The 16,548-nt window shown below is 47.6% G+C and overlaps 2 protein-coding genes across 8 annotated transcripts in view; both read right to left on the minus strand.

Annotated features, from left to right (window-relative positions):
- Nucleotides 1–302: 302 nt before the first annotated feature.
- CFH (complement factor H) overlaps nt 303–16,548 on the minus strand; it is an 81,516-nt gene continuing 65,270 nt past the window's right edge. For 6 of the 7 annotated variants that reach the window (XM_064147144.1, XM_064147146.1, XM_064147148.1 and 3 more), the window contains 2 exons: nt 2,095–2,295; nt 303–872 (listed from right to left, as the gene is read on the minus strand). In XM_064147144.1, coding sequence (XP_064003214.1) covers nt 634–872; nt 2,095–2,295 — 440 coding nt within the window. In that variant the 3' untranslated portion in view covers nt 303–633. Of the gene's footprint in view, nt 873–2,094; nt 2,296–2,985; nt 3,169–16,548 lie in introns of all 7 variants that reach the window. The other variant, XM_064147147.1, reaches the window with a different exon arrangement.
- Nucleotides 4,272–16,040, minus strand: LOC135177333 (complement factor H-related protein 1-like). Its single transcript, XM_064147159.1, has 5 exons — nt 15,711–16,040; nt 15,263–15,622; nt 5,739–5,948; nt 5,132–5,308; nt 4,272–4,499 (listed from the first exon to the last, which is right to left on the minus strand). Exons 2-5 carry the CDS (start codon nt 15,336–15,338, stop codon nt 4,294–4,296), a joined length of 669 nt encoding a protein of 222 aa, XP_064003229.1. The 5' UTR covers nt 15,339–15,622; nt 15,711–16,040; the 3' UTR covers nt 4,272–4,293.

Here is a 16,548-nt window from a genome sequence, read left to right on the forward strand (position 1 = left end):
CTCCCTTCAGGTAGTTGTAGTCAGCAAAGAGGTCCCCCCTGAGCCTCCTCTTCTCCAGGCTGCACACCCCCAGCTCCCTCAGCCTCTTCTCATAGGGTTTGTGTTCCTGGGTAATGAGCAGACTGAGAGCAGCTCTGAGGAGAAGAACTTGGGGATGACTGTGGAGGAGGAACTGAATACTGGCAATCTGCTCTGGCAACCTAAGAAGCTGTAACTTGGGTTTCAAAATTGGAGCAAGCCCAAATGTCTGAAAGAAACCTTCCAAACAAACAAAAAAAAATAATGGAGAACACAGAAAGTAATGCAGTTGCTTTTTAGGAGGTAAGGAAACTTTAATTACTCTTTTCCACTACACTTATTTTCTAAGAATGTATTCATGCAAATGTGGCTTAGCAGGCATGGGGAGACACCCATCAGTTACATGTACTGCTGGGGTAGCAGAGAAGTTGCTGCAGGCACCGTGATACTCTAGTGTGGGTGGGATGCTGAAAGCACATCTGACAAAACGTAGCGTGTATGTAATATGCATTGCCAATGAGGTTCAGTAGTGTGCAAGCTCAAGAGTGTTTCTTGCCTCCTAGCCATATGTGGAAGCAGAGAGAAACTTGCCAAGCTGTGCTGCTGGAGTAACGTTTAAGACACCCTTCGAGAAATCAAAGACCAAAACTTTGTTGGCTTGCACCGAGGGTATTCGATTCTCCCCTGCACACACTGTGCTCTAAATGGGGACGATGCTGGGTCCTTCTTATATCCCCATTTACACTGAAATTCAATAAAATCACCCGATGCAGGATGCAGCTCCTTTTTTCTTAAGATCCATCTCAGCTCAATATTGTTTGTGTTCATGTCTTCTTCAGTTGCTGTACAGGCCACTGGAAAGAAGCAAAAGCAGAGAGTCATCACAATGCACTGAAGCACCACAGGAATCTTATTTTTCTGTGATTCTACTATCACATCATATTGAAATACCACAAAAAGCTGTGATTCTGTGATTCCCCAATCACAGCCTGAAGTGTCTGACATTGGGATCCCTCACACAGTGCAGTTCAGCCAAACTCTCCCTTCCCAAACCCACTGTGGTGGTGAAAGACAGCAGAGAGGGGACCACCCAAGCTGGCTTCAAGAATAATCACGCATGTGATTGCTGATGTCTAGGGGGAATTTGTCTTCTCCTGGGCTGGAATTGCCTTGCAGGAGGTGGGTGTCTGTTCCTGATGGCAGAAACATGCACCCAGTCAGATGATGCAGGGATGGTATCCTTCACCAGGTTGGAAATGGAGGCTTTAAGATCCTCCTTCAGTTCTTTCATGCCATTTCTAATGCCATTCTCAGTGCTATCTTTAATGCTATCTTTAATACCAGCTTTTATCTCTGTACCTAGAGTTTTTATGGCACAGATTATGTCAGAATGTGACAAGCTGTCCTCTATCTGCCTGAGCTGGTCAGTGAATTCACCAGCAGTGAAAGACCTTCCATTATCACTCATTGATAGAAACTTGCTAGCCAAGATGTCAGCATAGGATGAAGGAGCAAGCTTAATAAGCTAATAAGAGGCAAAAGCAGAGAGTCATCACAATGCACTGAAGCACCACAAGAAACTTGTTTTTCTGTAGAGCCTACAGAAGATGTTTGCATCAGAAAAACACTTCCAGCTATTTGCTCTGACCCTCTTTCACCTGTGCCTGGAAAGACATGGACATCTAAGCCTAAGGGAGAAAGATCTCTGGCTGAGACCCCACACAGAGCTATGGTGAAGCATTTTCACTCTGCCAGTCACACAGGGCAAGGTCAAAGAACATATGGCAATGTCCCCAGGCACCAAAGAACTTCCCTGTGCCTTTTTTGAGATCTCCCCTTCTGCTCAGCACTCCTATGGATTTGCTTCCTCAAGGCCATGTCTCAGATGCAACCTAGAGTTCTGTGATTCTGTGATTTGTGGCTCTACCCTCATCACCAGCACTGCACAGGATACTCCCACACCCTTGCTGCTCCCCAGGTGCTCCCCCAGCAAAGCTAAAGGCTTTCACCTCGCCTTCAGCACTAAACATGAAACAAAACTCTGGCTAAGCTGTGGCTGAAGTGGACAAGACTTACTTGGTAGCTTGCACCGAGGGTATTCTATTGTCCCCTGTACACACAATACTCGAAATGGGGATGATTCTGGGTCCTCTGTATATCCTCCTTTACACTGAAATTCAATAACATCACCCGATTTGGAATACAGCTTTTTGCTGTGGGACCATCTCAGCTCAATATTGTTTGTGTTCATGTCTTCTTCAGATGCTGTACACGCCGCTGGAAAGAGACAAAAGCAGAGAGTCATCACAACGCACTGAAGCACCACAAGAAACTTGTTTTTCTGTAGAGCCTACAGAAGATGTTTGCATCAGAAAACCGCTTCCAGCTATTTGCTCTGACCCTCTTTTACCTGTGCCTGGAAAGACATGGACATCTAAGCCTAAGGGAGAAAGATCTCTGGCTGAGACCCCACACAGAGCTATGGTGAAGCATTTTCTCTCTGCCAGTCACACAGGGCAAGGTCAAAGCACATATGGCGATGTCCCCAGGCACAAAAAACTTCCCTGTGCCTTTTTTGAGATCTCTCCTTCCCTTCTGCTCAGCACTCCTCTGAATTTGCTTCCTCAAGGCCATGGCACAGGCACACCCTGAATTTCCCGAGCACTGACACCATGAGGAGACACTGAGGGATCTGGGATGCTTTAGCTTGGAGAAGTCTGGGGGCAGTTCAGCCAAACTCTTGCTTCCCTAACCCTCTGTGGTGGTGAAAGACAGTAGCAGAGGGGACCACACAAGCTGGCTTCAAGAATAATCCTCTGGACAAAACAGGGACTCATTGCTGTTCTTCCCTGCCAGCCTTGCAGCCTCCTGCACAAGCACTGCTGTACAATTGACACCTTCAGGATCTGAGAAGGCAGCTGGAGCAGAGGCAGAGTCTTTGGCCACACAGCAGGTGCTGCAGCTTACCTAGGCAAACTGGAGGGTTCATCCACTGGCCATTATTACAGGTGATAGTCTCAGATCCTTCCATTACATATAAATTTGGACATTTGTAGGTCAGAGTTGCCCCATCTGGATATTCTTTCTTGGGAAAGGACAGAATGTCTCCATTTTGAATAACTGGTGGGGGGCCACATTTCCCATTTATCCCTGGAAGAAAATTCCCCATCAGAGAGAGAGCCACAAGAGTTCACTTGTGATGGAGGCCTTGCCACAACATCCCAAAATCCCTGGGGAGTTCAAAGGAGCAGTAGTTTGTCCTTCTGCAGTGCTGAGACTCACAGCTGCCAGCTCATCCTGTTTGTTTGCCCAGAGCCAAAGTGCTTGCAGCTGCCTGCAGGACCTGCTTTCGTCCTGCATAACAGTGTAGTGGCAAGCACTGCTCTTTGTGTGGCTGTGCCTGATGCCTACCTCCTCCCTGAACTGCCTGAGCAGTAGAGAAGTGAATCTGAGTGCAGGTAGTGGTGACTGTCACTGAACTGCACCACTGTGACCCCTAATGGCACAGCCTTGGCTTTGTGGGCTGCTTACAGCTGCTGGGGGGTGCCACCTGCCTCTCCTGATGCACTGCTTCACAAATCTGAATACCTATTCAAGCAACACACTGCTGTCAAACCTGCCCTTCCAACAGAGCTTGCACTAGCAAATCTGCAGAGAAGACTCAGACTCCTTGGTTGCAGCAGTGAGCCTCTGCACTTGCATTTATGGCCTAGAGCTACAGGATGGAGCCTGATCTTAATTCTCCTGTGGTTTCTGCAGACCTTCCCACTCCCACCTGAGTGGTATTTGACTCAAGGGCTGAAACTTTCTGCATGTCTAATGAAAACAAAGGAGATTATTCAGTGTGCTCATGAACTCTTAGGAGGCACCAACAGAGCACTTGGCATAGGCTTACATCAAATTCTGCCCTCAGCTGATTTACCAGCTGATTTGACTCCCTGGCATTCGATATTGCAGCTCACCATCTGCACTATGAGAACATCAATGAGCAGAGGAGCCGTGGGCTCTGCTCTCCAGCACTGCTGGCAGAAGTTCTCACTCTCTTCTCGTTGTGCAGGTACAGAAAGTTGATGCCAAGAAGTCCAAGGGAGAGATGTGAAAATCAGACCTGGCCAGTAAGTGCTCTCAGTCTCAGGATATTTCAGAAGCATCAAACAAATTAAAGTGTCGTGCATGGGAGCAACAGTAGGTACAAAACTGGGGTACACAAAGGAGGTAGAAGTGAAAAAGGTAAAGTCTTTAGACTGTTTAGGTAAACAAAGTGCCCCTCCAGAGCTAGCAAGCAAGACAGTACAGATTCCTACCTGTGCAAGTTGGTGGGTTTGACCATTCACCATTTGTACAAACAATATAATTTTCACCCATCATTTGAAAATCGCTTCCACATTCATACTGCACTCTGGCACCAGGTCTGTACCGCTCCTGTTGAGTGCTTGTAATGTAAGCATGGGGAATTTCAGGTGCAGCTCCACAACTGTTATCTGGAAAGAGAGGTGCATTTAAGAACAGTAGTGCCTCAACATTAGCAGTGCAGCAACAAGACAATTAGAGAACATTGCACCCTGGAGCACCAGTATGGAGTGGAGCACAAGTGGTGTGTGACATGCAGGATATTTGCTGCAGGCAGAAAATGTTTCCACTGCAGTGCTTCACCACACAATAGAGTGACTAAAAAGAGAAGAGCAGTTGCAGAGTTAGCTGAATGTGCACCTTGGTGCTGTACAGCAATGTGTGCCAGAGGGCTGGGGAGTGATCACTATTTGAAGGCAACTTTCAGCAACTGACACTCTTAGTGGGGTGAAAAGAAGAGCTGTTCCCTGCCAATTATCTCCTCAGCTGTCAGCAGCATCCATTCTTCTGTAGCCCTCTGCTTGCTTGATTTCAGCAGAGAGCTTAGTTTCACCTGCTAGCTTCAGCTCACAGGGGACAGGATGTCTTTGCTGATCTACCCTGCCAGAAAGATAGATGCTGTAGCAGCCCATTCAAAGCCTATTCAAACCTGTTGGCTCTCTTGGCCTGACTCAGTCGTGTGCCTGAGTTGACATAATTTTAATTCACAGCATGAATGGCTAAGGAGGATGGTAGACTACTCACTTAGAAGTAGAACCTATACCTTCACAGGAGGGTGGTTCTGTCCAGTTTCCTTCTCTGCAAAAAATTTCAGGAGAACCAATGATCTGGAAGCCTGCCCCACAGTGGTAGTGAATTGTTTCTCCAGGCTCATAACTTTCTTTGTGCCTGCCTTCAGGCTGAGCATTGGCAACCCTTGGAATACTTCCACATGGCAGTTCTGAAAAGACACAGAAAGCTGATGCATGTGCTGATGTGATAGCACTCTGCCCGTTCTAGTGTTCCACCAAACATGCTCTAGGGCTTCTGTGCCTTTCTACACCAAAGTGGTTTCCATGACTGAAGCCTCACACCAGCTCCTAGTGACTTGTGGGCCCTGCAGACAGCTGGTCCTTAGATTCACCCAGGCCTCACCTGGCAGGGATAGAAAATGAACAAAGATTGCAAGAATACAGAGGAATACTTGAAAACTAAACTGCATTACGGACATCAGTCTTGCAGCCAGGCAGGATTGTTCTGAAGATACCCATGAGAAATGGCAAAGTTCCCCAGCAGAAGATGGAGTTACTGGCCCTTACCAACTTCCAGTGTAAAATTCTTTCCAGTTTCATTGCTAAATGCTTTTCAAAACCAGTATTGTTTTGTATTACCCAAGCATGCAGGAGCTGGAGTCCAGTTTCCCGCAGAGCAAGTTATCACTTGTGTTCCACTGAGCTTGTATCCTGGGCGAGGAACATACTTTAATCTCGCCCCAGACAGATAGATTGTTTCTCCATTTTTTGTTGTAATTTTCAAGTGTGGAGTTTCCAGGCTGGGAACAGCAGCACATTCTGGAGGATTTGGTGGCAAACACGATCTTGCTAAAAAGATGCAGAAAACACAGATAATTAATAATGCAGGCCAATTAATATTTCAATGATACATGCCTCCTACAAGTGGAAAGGCAAAAAAAAAATGTAGCATCATCCAAATGTAAACTAAATGGCTTGCGGGGGAAATTCAGAAATACCTAAGATACACAAACCAAATCTTCTCTCTTCTTTCCTCCTACACAAGAGTTCTGGCTTCTCCTCTCAAACAAATTTTCCAGTTCATAGCAAAGGGGTAGAGGTAGAGCATGAAGAACTGGGAAAATTTAATTAGTAAGCAGAGAAACAGATGAGAAATTACCTTGTTTTGTGATACTGACAGAGAGCCCAGTACTGCTGTGCACTCAGTCTCATCATCATAAAGGACAGACTGAGGGAGCTGGGGCTCTTCCGTTTGGACAAGAAGAGAATGAGGTGACCTCATTTGTGTTTCTAAATATGTCAGGGGCGTGTGCCAAGTGGATGGAGCCAAACTCTGCTCAGTGGTGCCAATTAGGGGACAAGGGACAAAGGGTGGAAGCTGTGGTATAGGAAGTTCCACGGAAACATGAGGAAATTTTTTTTCCCCTTGAGGGTGATGGAACACTGGAACAGGCTACCCAGATGGTTTGTGAACTCTCTTTCTCTGGAGATATTCAAAACCCATGGACATTCCTGTGTGATCTGCTCTAGGTGTTCCTGCTCTGGCAGGATCTTTCGAGGTCCTTTGCAACGTTGCCCTTGATGGGCACGCAGCGACCTGGTTCAGGAACGGCACGTCGACCAGCCCTTGGCCGCATGGACCATCAGCTCAGAGACACCGATGCGGTGGAAAGCAAATAGAGTTTACTAGTGGGCAACGCTGAGTTATATACTGTGGGTTAATGCATCATTTCCATCTCCTTACATAATAAGCTGAATATTATTGGTTATGGCAATATAGAGAGGAGCCCTATCTTTCCGTACAGCGCGGTATCTTCCGGCCGCCGGGCCCTAGCTGCCCACATTGCAATCCCTAACATTCTGTGATTCTGTGATTGGTGGCACTGCCCTCATCACCAGCACTGCACAGGATACTCCCACACCCTTGCTCCTCTTGCTAGCCAAGATGTCAGCATAGGATGAAGAAGCAAGCTTAATAAGGTTCTTCATGAGACCTGTTTCAAGAGGAATGTCATCAGGCTCATGTGTGCCATGATGTCTGTAGAGCACTTCCTTCACAGCAAACTCCTTCAGAAGCTTAATTCCCTGCTCAATGGTGTTCCACTTCTTAGCAGCCCATGGCAGATCATCTCGGGAAGGGTATCTCATAGCCACAGCCAACAGAAGGTCTGTCCACAAGCTAACCTTACCAAGAGGACTTGCTAGGTGTTTGTCCACTCCACTCTCCTTGGTGAGTGGTTCTAGCTGTTTGGCAGACTTGTCTCTTACCTGCAGGGCATTGGCACCAATGCTACAGCATCTCACCAGCCAGCTTAGGATTGGCTCTCCCGATTCCCTTGAGTATTCCTTTCTCACTTCCCTGACCTCTCTGAGGGGATCACTGGAATGCTGGATGCCATCCTTCTCCTCTTCCTCTTGTTGATCTGGTGGCCCCTGGCCTAGAAACAGAACTTTCCTAAGAGCACTCTTAAACTCATTGGAACCATCCTCTTTCTTGGCAGCCAACCTCACAGCGCTCCTCTCATCAGAGTACCGGGATCTGAGCATGTTCACCAAATCCCGAAGACTATATGTCTCCTCTTCCTCCTCTTGCTCACCAGAGGTCTCCTCTCTTACATCCTCTTTTGAATCCCTCTTTGTCAAGTGTGGTGTCTTAGGTTTCACCTTGCCAGGCGCCAAAATCGCCTACATTGCAACAGCCTTTGACGAGCCTGCTGGTGGGTTTGAATCATTGGGGGTCTGGCCTGAGGCCTGTGAGTTCAGATCTGCCTTAGAGCTAGAGTCCTTTTTGTCTACTGGCTGGGAATTCGAACTGGCTGAATTAGTGTTGTTAGTTGAGGGAACATCCTGGCTTTGATTATTTCCCTGTACTCCTGGGAATCCTGCCATGTTATCATTCCCACTAGGAACATTGGCAGCTTTCCCAGAATCTTGGGAAGGAGGAGGTGTATTGGTAGCTCCTTGCTGTGCCTCTGAGTTATCTTTGCTTTGTTTTACACTGGTACATTGTTTATCTTTCGTCTGGGACAGCACTGGCACCTTCTTCTTACAGGCATCGCACTCGAGCTTTTCTTACATAATGCCAAAATTAATATGAAAATCAGAATTACAAGACCTAAAATCCCACTCGATAGAAATGCCACAGACTGACGTGAATAAAATTCTGAACAAGGGTCTGACATCTCAGTTTTAGGTAAGATAACTCTCATGAGGGCTGTAGGCAAAGCAGTAGAAGTACTACTTTCACTGCCTGTAATGTTACTGGCAAAAGTCTCAGTGACATTAAATCCAACATAGCCAAGGATGAAATCCCCCCAACTCCAAAAAGTGGATGTGAGTTTAGCTTTGACCTTTTAAAAAATTAAACAAAAAATAACCAATTTGGGCTTTGATCCAATTATACAAAAGAAAACAGATCCATCCAGTACATATAAATGTGGACATCTGTGGGTCAGAGTTGCCCCATCTGGATATTCTTTCTTGGGAAAGGACAGAATGTCTCCATTTCCAATAACTGGTGGGGGGCCACATTTCCCCTTTATCCCTGGAAGAAAATTCCCCATCAGAGAGAGAGCCACAAGAGTTTACTTGTCATGGAGGCCTGGCCACAAATACTGCTGGACAGTGTGCGGGCACAAGCGTAAGCAACAGTGGAAAGCAGGGAGTGTTGCGGAGACAGGAATTAATATGTGGCTGAGTCGGGAAATTATACAAAAATAGTTAACTTTTATTTTCCCAAAAACCCGCCCCCAAAACTATATATACAAAGATTAATTTAGTTTAATAAGCAGATTCAGTCGCTTGAGAATTACCTACAAGGATACCGTCAATAATCTGACTATTTTGGAAGTCAGAAGTTGGAAAAGGCTTTAGCTATTAATTAATAGCGGGTTTCTTGCTATTAAGCTGAGCCAAATAACTCACGATTAGGCTGACTTGCTCGCGGTCCGTCTTTCTCTACCTTTCAGCGGCTGCAGGTGGATCGTTAAAAGTCGTTAAGGGTTGTTAGGCTCACAAAGGTGTCAATAGGGAAAGCAAATCCTTTGAAAGTCTCTCTGCAGTCAAGGCGAGGAGAATGGGGGAGCTCAGGCAGACACGTACGTCCAGGCACAGGCAAAATCCAAAGCAGGAACCCCCAAAGGCAGGAAGACCCCCAATATTTATAACCTTTGCTAGACAAAGGGCAGAGTTACCACACCTTAGGCGTGAAAGCGCACGGCCAATCCCAGCCTGGCTCCAGCGCGGGAACTCACGGGACAGATCCTTTTTCAGAAGAAGTCGACACCAAGAAGTTTCCAGAAGATTTAATTCAAGGGTGATCTGCTTGGTCACAGAAGGTAGGTTCCTGCTGAAGTGCTGACGCACACCCTAACCACCGGGGCAGAGGACATCACCCACTGAACAGACCATACAGGGAAGAGTGTAAGGCACATTCCCCTTTTAATGCGTTTGCAAAATGAAGACTCCTGTAGCTCCTTCTGTCTTTCCAAGCTATTCAAAATGCTTGCTTCACACTCACACCTGCCCCCTCCTGGCCCTCCTCCTCCAAAAAAAAGGACTTTGTAATCATGAGGAAAAGATTTTTGTCTAATACCACAGGTTTTTCACTAGAGCTTGTTAATATCAGTGCTTTCAGACAGCAAGCTGCGAAAGTACCCTCTGAAGTCTGGGATTTAAAAATTAGGATATTTAATACAGAAAGAGCTTCTCTACTCCGTTTGTCACGGAATCATAGAACGGTCCGGGCTGGAAGGGACCTCTAGAGGTCATCCAGTCAGGCCCCCCTGCAGTCAGCAGGGACATCCCCACTAGACCAGGTCACCCAGGGCCCCACCAAGCCTCACCTTGAATGTCTCCAGGGAAGGGGCCTCAACTACCACCCTAGGTAACCTGTTCCAGTGCTCCATCCACCTCCCTTGTCGTAAACAACTTGTTCCTCACATCCAATCTAAATCTGCTCTTCTCAAGCTTGAACACATTGCCCCCCGTCCTGTCACTGCAGGCCTTTGCAAACAGCTCCTCTCCATCACTCCTGTAGGTCCCCATCATGTACTGGAAGGCTGCTATTACGTCCCCTCAGAGCCTCCTCCTCTCCAAACTGAACGATCGCAGCTTCCTCAGCCTGTCCTCATAGCAGAGATGCTCCTTTTCTTGGCCCTCCTCTGGACCCGCTCCATCAGGTCCATGTCCTCCCATAACGAGGGCTCCAGAACTGGACGCAGTACTGCAGGTGAGGTCTCAGCAGAGCAAAGTGGCAGAATCACCTCTCTGGATCTGCTGACCACACTTGGTTTGATGCAGCCCAGGACACGATTTGCCTTCTGGGCTGCAAGTGCTCACTGCCTGCTCATGCCCAGCTTCTCGGCCACCAGCACCCCCCAAGTCCCTTTCCATGGGGCTGCTCTCTTAACACCTTGTTCCGCAGTCTGTACTGACAGTGAGGATTGTTCTGTCCCAGTGCAGGACCCTGCACTTACTCTTGTTGAGTATCCTAAGGTTCACCTGGGGCCACCTTTCCACTCTGTCCAGGTCCCTCCCTCCTGTCCCTTTGGTGTGTGGGCATCACCACGCAGTTTGGTGCCATCTGCAAACTTGCTGATGGTGCCCTTGTCCCACTTTGTCACTGATAAAAACAGTAAATAGCAGCGGTCCCAGAATGGATCCCCGAGGGACACCACTTGTCCCCATTCTCCATTTGGACTTCGAGCCATTGAGCAACACCCTCTGGATGCGACCATGCAGCCAATTCCTTATCCACTGAACAGTCCACCCATCAAACCCACCTCTCCAGTTTGTCCCTTATTTCTGAGTTCGACTGTACTTTTATTGGCTATTGTGTCGAATGAGGACACTTAATTCTACCTGGCTTCCTATTTTGGTTTAGAGAAAACAAAACCCACAAAAGAGGGACATGTTCTGATAACAGCTAATTATTCTTTGTTGTTGTTGTTTGATGCACTTTCTTAGCTGCTGAATAAAAATAAACCTGCTGGCAGGTTTGTGCACTTCAAAACTCTATCAATTCCATCATGGACTCACCAAAACTGGGACGGTTTCATTTGTATGTTGGAAAGGATGTACTAAATGCATACCTTCAAATCCCTAACTGAGGGACCAAGAGAGCTGGAATTAATCATTTACTGTTTATATGGGATGTGGCCTGTGTTAGAAACAACTCAGGCTGCTTCCTTGCTGTCATTATACAGGTAGCAGCTTCCATTAAGCCAAGCATAAAGCATCAATTCACACAGAATTCAGATGCCCACATGCAAACACACAGCTCACACAGACTTTTAACACAAAGCTTCAACCAGGAAGCCTGCTTGACCAACAGTAATAGTTGTCCTGGATAAATCAGGTACTGCTACATTCACATTCCTGTGCAGTCTTTCTCACTCAAGTGAAGCATTGTGAAAAGGATGTGCAAATTCAGGCAATCTCTCTTTTCAAATCCCAGGACTTTCTTTGGACTTGTTTGCACACAAACTAGACTTTATCAGGTGCTGCATTTCATTCATATCCTACTTTTTCAAGGTAAAATCCATTGGATTGTTTTTAATAAGGACCTTCGTCACCTTCACTTAAAATAAAAACCAATCAGGACCAGTTAAAGACACCCTGCATTAGCTCAAAATCACACAGCAGCACTTCCACAACAGACCACAGAAAGAAATCCAGAGAGAGATGGAATTAAACTACTACAAATACATTAAACAACGGAAACACAACAACACAAGAAAAATAAATTGCACAGAAAATATCAGAGGCTTTCAAGAATATACCCTGAATATTAGCTACATCTTTAAACCTGTACAAAACTAATATTAGCTACAACTTTAAACATGTACAAAACTATACCTGCATACATTTATCTCATTTAATACATCAAACAAAGTCTGTCAGCCGTAAGACACCATGGAAGCTTTTCAGTCCATTTAGTAATCATTCTTGCCTCTCCAACGATCTCACAGATTGTTCCATGCAGAAAGAAGGGCACATCCATTGAATGTTTTCTATTTTAGTCTCCCAGCTGTTTACAGGTTTTAGCTGTTCAAATAATTAAACATCCTTGACGAGCTCTCTGGCTCTAGTGTTTGGGAAAGTGACCCTTGAAGAAGTTGTGTGAGAGATAAATACCAGCAGCAGTTATCCAGATAAACAGACGAACTAATACCGAGGAGAGGACACTAAATACTGCAGATGCTAAATACTGCCAGAAGAAATCTCAAGTACTGTTATTGCCAGATGTTCATTAAAACAGGCTACAACGCAAACATTTAATCTATATCTTGCTTTAGTCACCAACTTTGCCTATGCTTTAAGAAAGGGTTTGGTTTTCTTTTCACATTTGAACTTACCTCTGTCTGCAGCACAATACACCCAACCTAACAGCAGAGCTGTATAGGCCAGCAACAACATCTTAGCGTTTCAGAAACCCAGCAGATGCCATCAGTACCATAACCTGCCTTTTCTGACTGCTTTGTGCTATTTCCACACCTCCTTTCCTCACTAACTGCTCCAGGCACTGACCTTGCAGAGCATTTATACTCCAGTCCCGGTAGTCACTTCCCCTAATCCTCTTGCAACACACAGGTGCTTATTTTTGTCCCTCTCCAAACATTGCTAAATGAACATGTAAATAAGCGCCTGGCAACTTCGGTTGCTGCAGTTCTCCCCCGTGGCCTGCTTGTTTTAACATCACACTTTTTTCCCTGCAAATCCCTCCCAGTCTCAGGTAAGTTTATTTCTTTTGGCGTCCAGAAGAAGTTGTAAAGAGAAATAATGGGTTGATTCCTTGTGCCTTGTATGCTAAAATAAAGAGCAGAAGTTCACATGAAAGACGTGCAAAAAGTCACTTTACTACACGCATTCCATTCCAGATGTGTGCTGAAAACATCAGAAATAAAGAGCAGAGACAAATACAGAACCTACAACTGGCTTACTAACCCACTGGCTCTCGTGTAAGACAGCTGCTCAGAGCAAAGGAAGTACAACCAATCAAAGGCTTGATTAAAGAAAGCTAGGCCGTGTTGAAGCATTTGTTTCAGTGCCACATGAGAAATACTAAGCTGGAGATGATGAGAATTAATTGCAAGATGATGATGAACTACCCAAAGAAAACACAGTACAGACTGTGCTAAAAGAAGAACTATGAGCTTTATGAGAGGTGCACCCCAGAGGAAATGTGCATCAAACAAAAAGAATTACCTGACACAGAGAGTTTGGGGTTGTTTTTTTAACCTGGTCTGTGTTTTCAGTTACCAGTACTAAAGAACTGCCAGTGAACAGCCACCGAAAGAACGTGAAGGTGCACAAGTCCATGGAGCACGATGAGATCCACCCATGGCTCCTGAGGGAACTGACAGAGGAAGCTGCCAAAGCACTGCCCATCCCATTTGAAAAGTCATGTCAAACTGGAGAAATCCCTGCTGAGAGGAGAAGGGGAAACACAAGCCCTCTTCAAAAAGGGAAAAAAGGAGGACCCCAGAAACTACAGGCCACTCACTCTCACCTCTCTGCCTGGCAAGCTCATGGAGCAGATCCTCCTGAAGGCCTTGCTGAGGCAAACAGAAAATGAAGGAGGAGATGACCAGTGGTAACCAGTGTGGCTTCTCCAAGGGTAAATCAGGCCTGACTAACTTGATGGCTTTCCATGAAGGAGTTACAGCAACAGCTCATAAGGGAAGAGCCACTGATGCCCTCTACCTGGATCTATGGAGGCATCTGAAACTTGTCCCGCATGACATCCTGGTCACCAGATTGGAGAAGTATGGGGTCAAGGGGTGGACCACTCATTGGATAAGGAATTGGCTGGGTGGCTGCTCCCAGAGTTGGGATCAATGGCTCACTGTCCAAAGGGAGAACAGTGAGCAACCGTGTGCTGAGCTGCATCAAGAGATGCAGGATAAGGGAGTTGACTCTCCCTCTTTGATGTCTCCTCAGACATCAACTGGAGTACTGAAATCCAGGTCTGGTGCCCTCAGCATAGGAGGGACATGAACTGCTGGGCCAGGTCCAGAGGAGGGCCACAATGGGCTGGAGCACTTTGCCTGTGGAGACAGACTGAGAGAGTTAGGGCTGTGCAGCCTGCAGAAAAGAACACTCTGGTAGAGAGCCTTCTGGTGCCTGAGGAGGGCCTAGTGGAAAGCAGGAAGAGACTTTTCACAAGGGCCTGTTAGATTACTTGGGAGCACAAAATTAAGCTTCAGTACAAATTGCATGACTACAGTCCCTGTTTTCAGTTTGATTCCTCTAAGCTCTGCTCAACTATTTACTAAGTTGCCAGTTTACTAGCCAGCTATTACCACTCTGAAATGCAAAAGGCAAAAGCAAGCTTCTACTGCTACTTAGCTCCTCAAGTATGGAAGCAAATGTGAATCAACTCAGGCAGAAATATTAATTGACTTCCCAGCTGATCTGTGATTCATAGGCATCAGAAAAGGGCTACAGTTAGTCTCAGCACTTTACTTTTACAACAAACCATTGCAAAGTGCAGGCTTCACTTCACCTCCTAATTTGGCAAGAGGAAAAGATACCCAGGCAGAGAGGAAGCAATGTTTTCTTGGAAAAGGCAGCCAGCCTGTCCAAGCAGAGAAGCAGCCAAGAGACAAAAACAAGGCTCTGTGGCCACAAATCTGCAGCAAAATAATTCAGCATTTTGTTTAATTAGGCTTTTAGAGAGATCTGACCTCAGCACACAGCACAGTAAAACAGGCAAGAATAAGGCAGCAGCTCACGCTCTGTTTTATTTATTTCCCTTATCAGCCAAAGCAAAGAGAGAGAGAGTTACCTTTGAACTCTTGCCACATGTGTGCATCTGTTTTACACACAGCCTTTCTGAGAAGCACACTGTGAATGCTGAATGCAGCAAGCTGTGTAAAGGGGTAAGCACCATAGCCCAGGGATCTCAGCACCGCACACAACCTGGGTTACAAGTCGCTTTAAAGGAGGAGCAGAGAAGTTATGCTTAAGACTGTGCTAAAGAGGGAAGGTAACAACAGCAGAGATAACCCAAGTCCTGAACTGCACTGGCTGTCGCTTACCTGTAGAGAGCCATGAAGCTGAGCTGGCTTTTCAGCAGGGCACATTCTTTTGTGCTACACTCCAGGCTGCCACACTTAAGCTGCTACTGTACTTGCCACATCAGCTTTCAACGAACTTACCTTTTGCACAGCCATCCAACGGAACGGAAAACGCTTCCTTCTTCAACGGGCAGCATGAACGCAGGCAGCCTAACATGTGGTGCTTAAACCATAAGCTTCTCCTTTATCATTCAGCTTCTGAGCCAGCAGAATCGCCATCTGCAAACTGTACCAGGGCAAGAGCTGCTTATGGCCTCCTTCTGGGGAGGAATGCTAGGACTGAACAGCTGAGGTGAAGACCCAATCTGGGAAGGCAAATGATGACAGGCTGTGGAAACGTAGTAATATTTGTGTTTACCGGAGGAGGGGCATTGGATGCTAGGTGTGAAGAGCTGTCACAAAGCAGGACCAGAGCTATGTCACTGAGCAGAGAGTGCCTGACTAAAGAGGAGCAAGAGACAAAGTTAGGAAAGACCCAAGTACTCTCAGACGACTACCATCAGTAACACGGGCGCTGCGCAGCGGCTACCTGTAGCTCCCGAAGCCTCAACGCCTCCCGTTTCGGGGGCTACACACAGAGACTTCAGAGGAAGCCCAGGTGCTGCAAGAGGAGGTCGCCGGCTGCAGCGGAGAACTCCAAAACACCCCCAAAGCGGGGGCCGGAGTCGTGCTGGTGCTCAGAGTGTGAGGCGCCTTCTCCGTTCTGCATGCCCAGTCCCGGTCCTGCACGGTGGTGTCTCCGTGCGGCGCCGTGCAGAACACCCGAGAGGCGCCGAGACCCGGCAGCGGTGCCCGCGGAAGCGCCACCAGCGCAGCACCGCCTGCCGCACCTCCCACTGCCTGCCGCTCTCCGACCGCCACCAGCGCAGCACCGCCTGCCGCACCTCCCACTGCCTGCCGCTCTCCGACCGCCACCAGCGCAGCACCGCCCACTGCCTGCCGCTCTCCGACCGCCACCAGCGCAGCACCGCCTGCCGCACCTCCTACTGCCTGCCGCTCTCCGCCTGCCTGCCCCTGCGCAGCACCGCCTGCCGCACCTCCCACTGCCTGCCGCTCTCCGACGGCCCCCAGGCGCCAACGCGCCCTGCCCCTGCGCTGCCGAGAGGCTTCCATTGGTCGGCAGGCGGAGGTTCCCTCGCAGTCACTGCAGTATGCCAATGAGCGCTGGCGCCATTGGCTCACCTGGCCTCTGCGGAGCGCTTCTGGTTGTCAGGGGGGCCCACGCCACGGCAGGCGGAGCTGTGCCGCCAGGGGTCAATGGACCCGCAGCTCCCCGCAGCCGCCGATTCTGGCTAACGAGGCGCATGTGGGAGCAGAGAGACGCTGAGCTGCGCTGTTGCTTTCAAAAGAAGCATCGAGATACCAAA

This window comes from Pogoniulus pusillus, chromosome 8, assembly GCF_015220805.1.
Source record: "Pogoniulus pusillus isolate bPogPus1 chromosome 8, bPogPus1.pri, whole genome shotgun sequence".
Classification (NCBI taxonomy): domain Eukaryota; kingdom Metazoa; phylum Chordata; class Aves; order Piciformes; family Lybiidae; genus Pogoniulus; species Pogoniulus pusillus.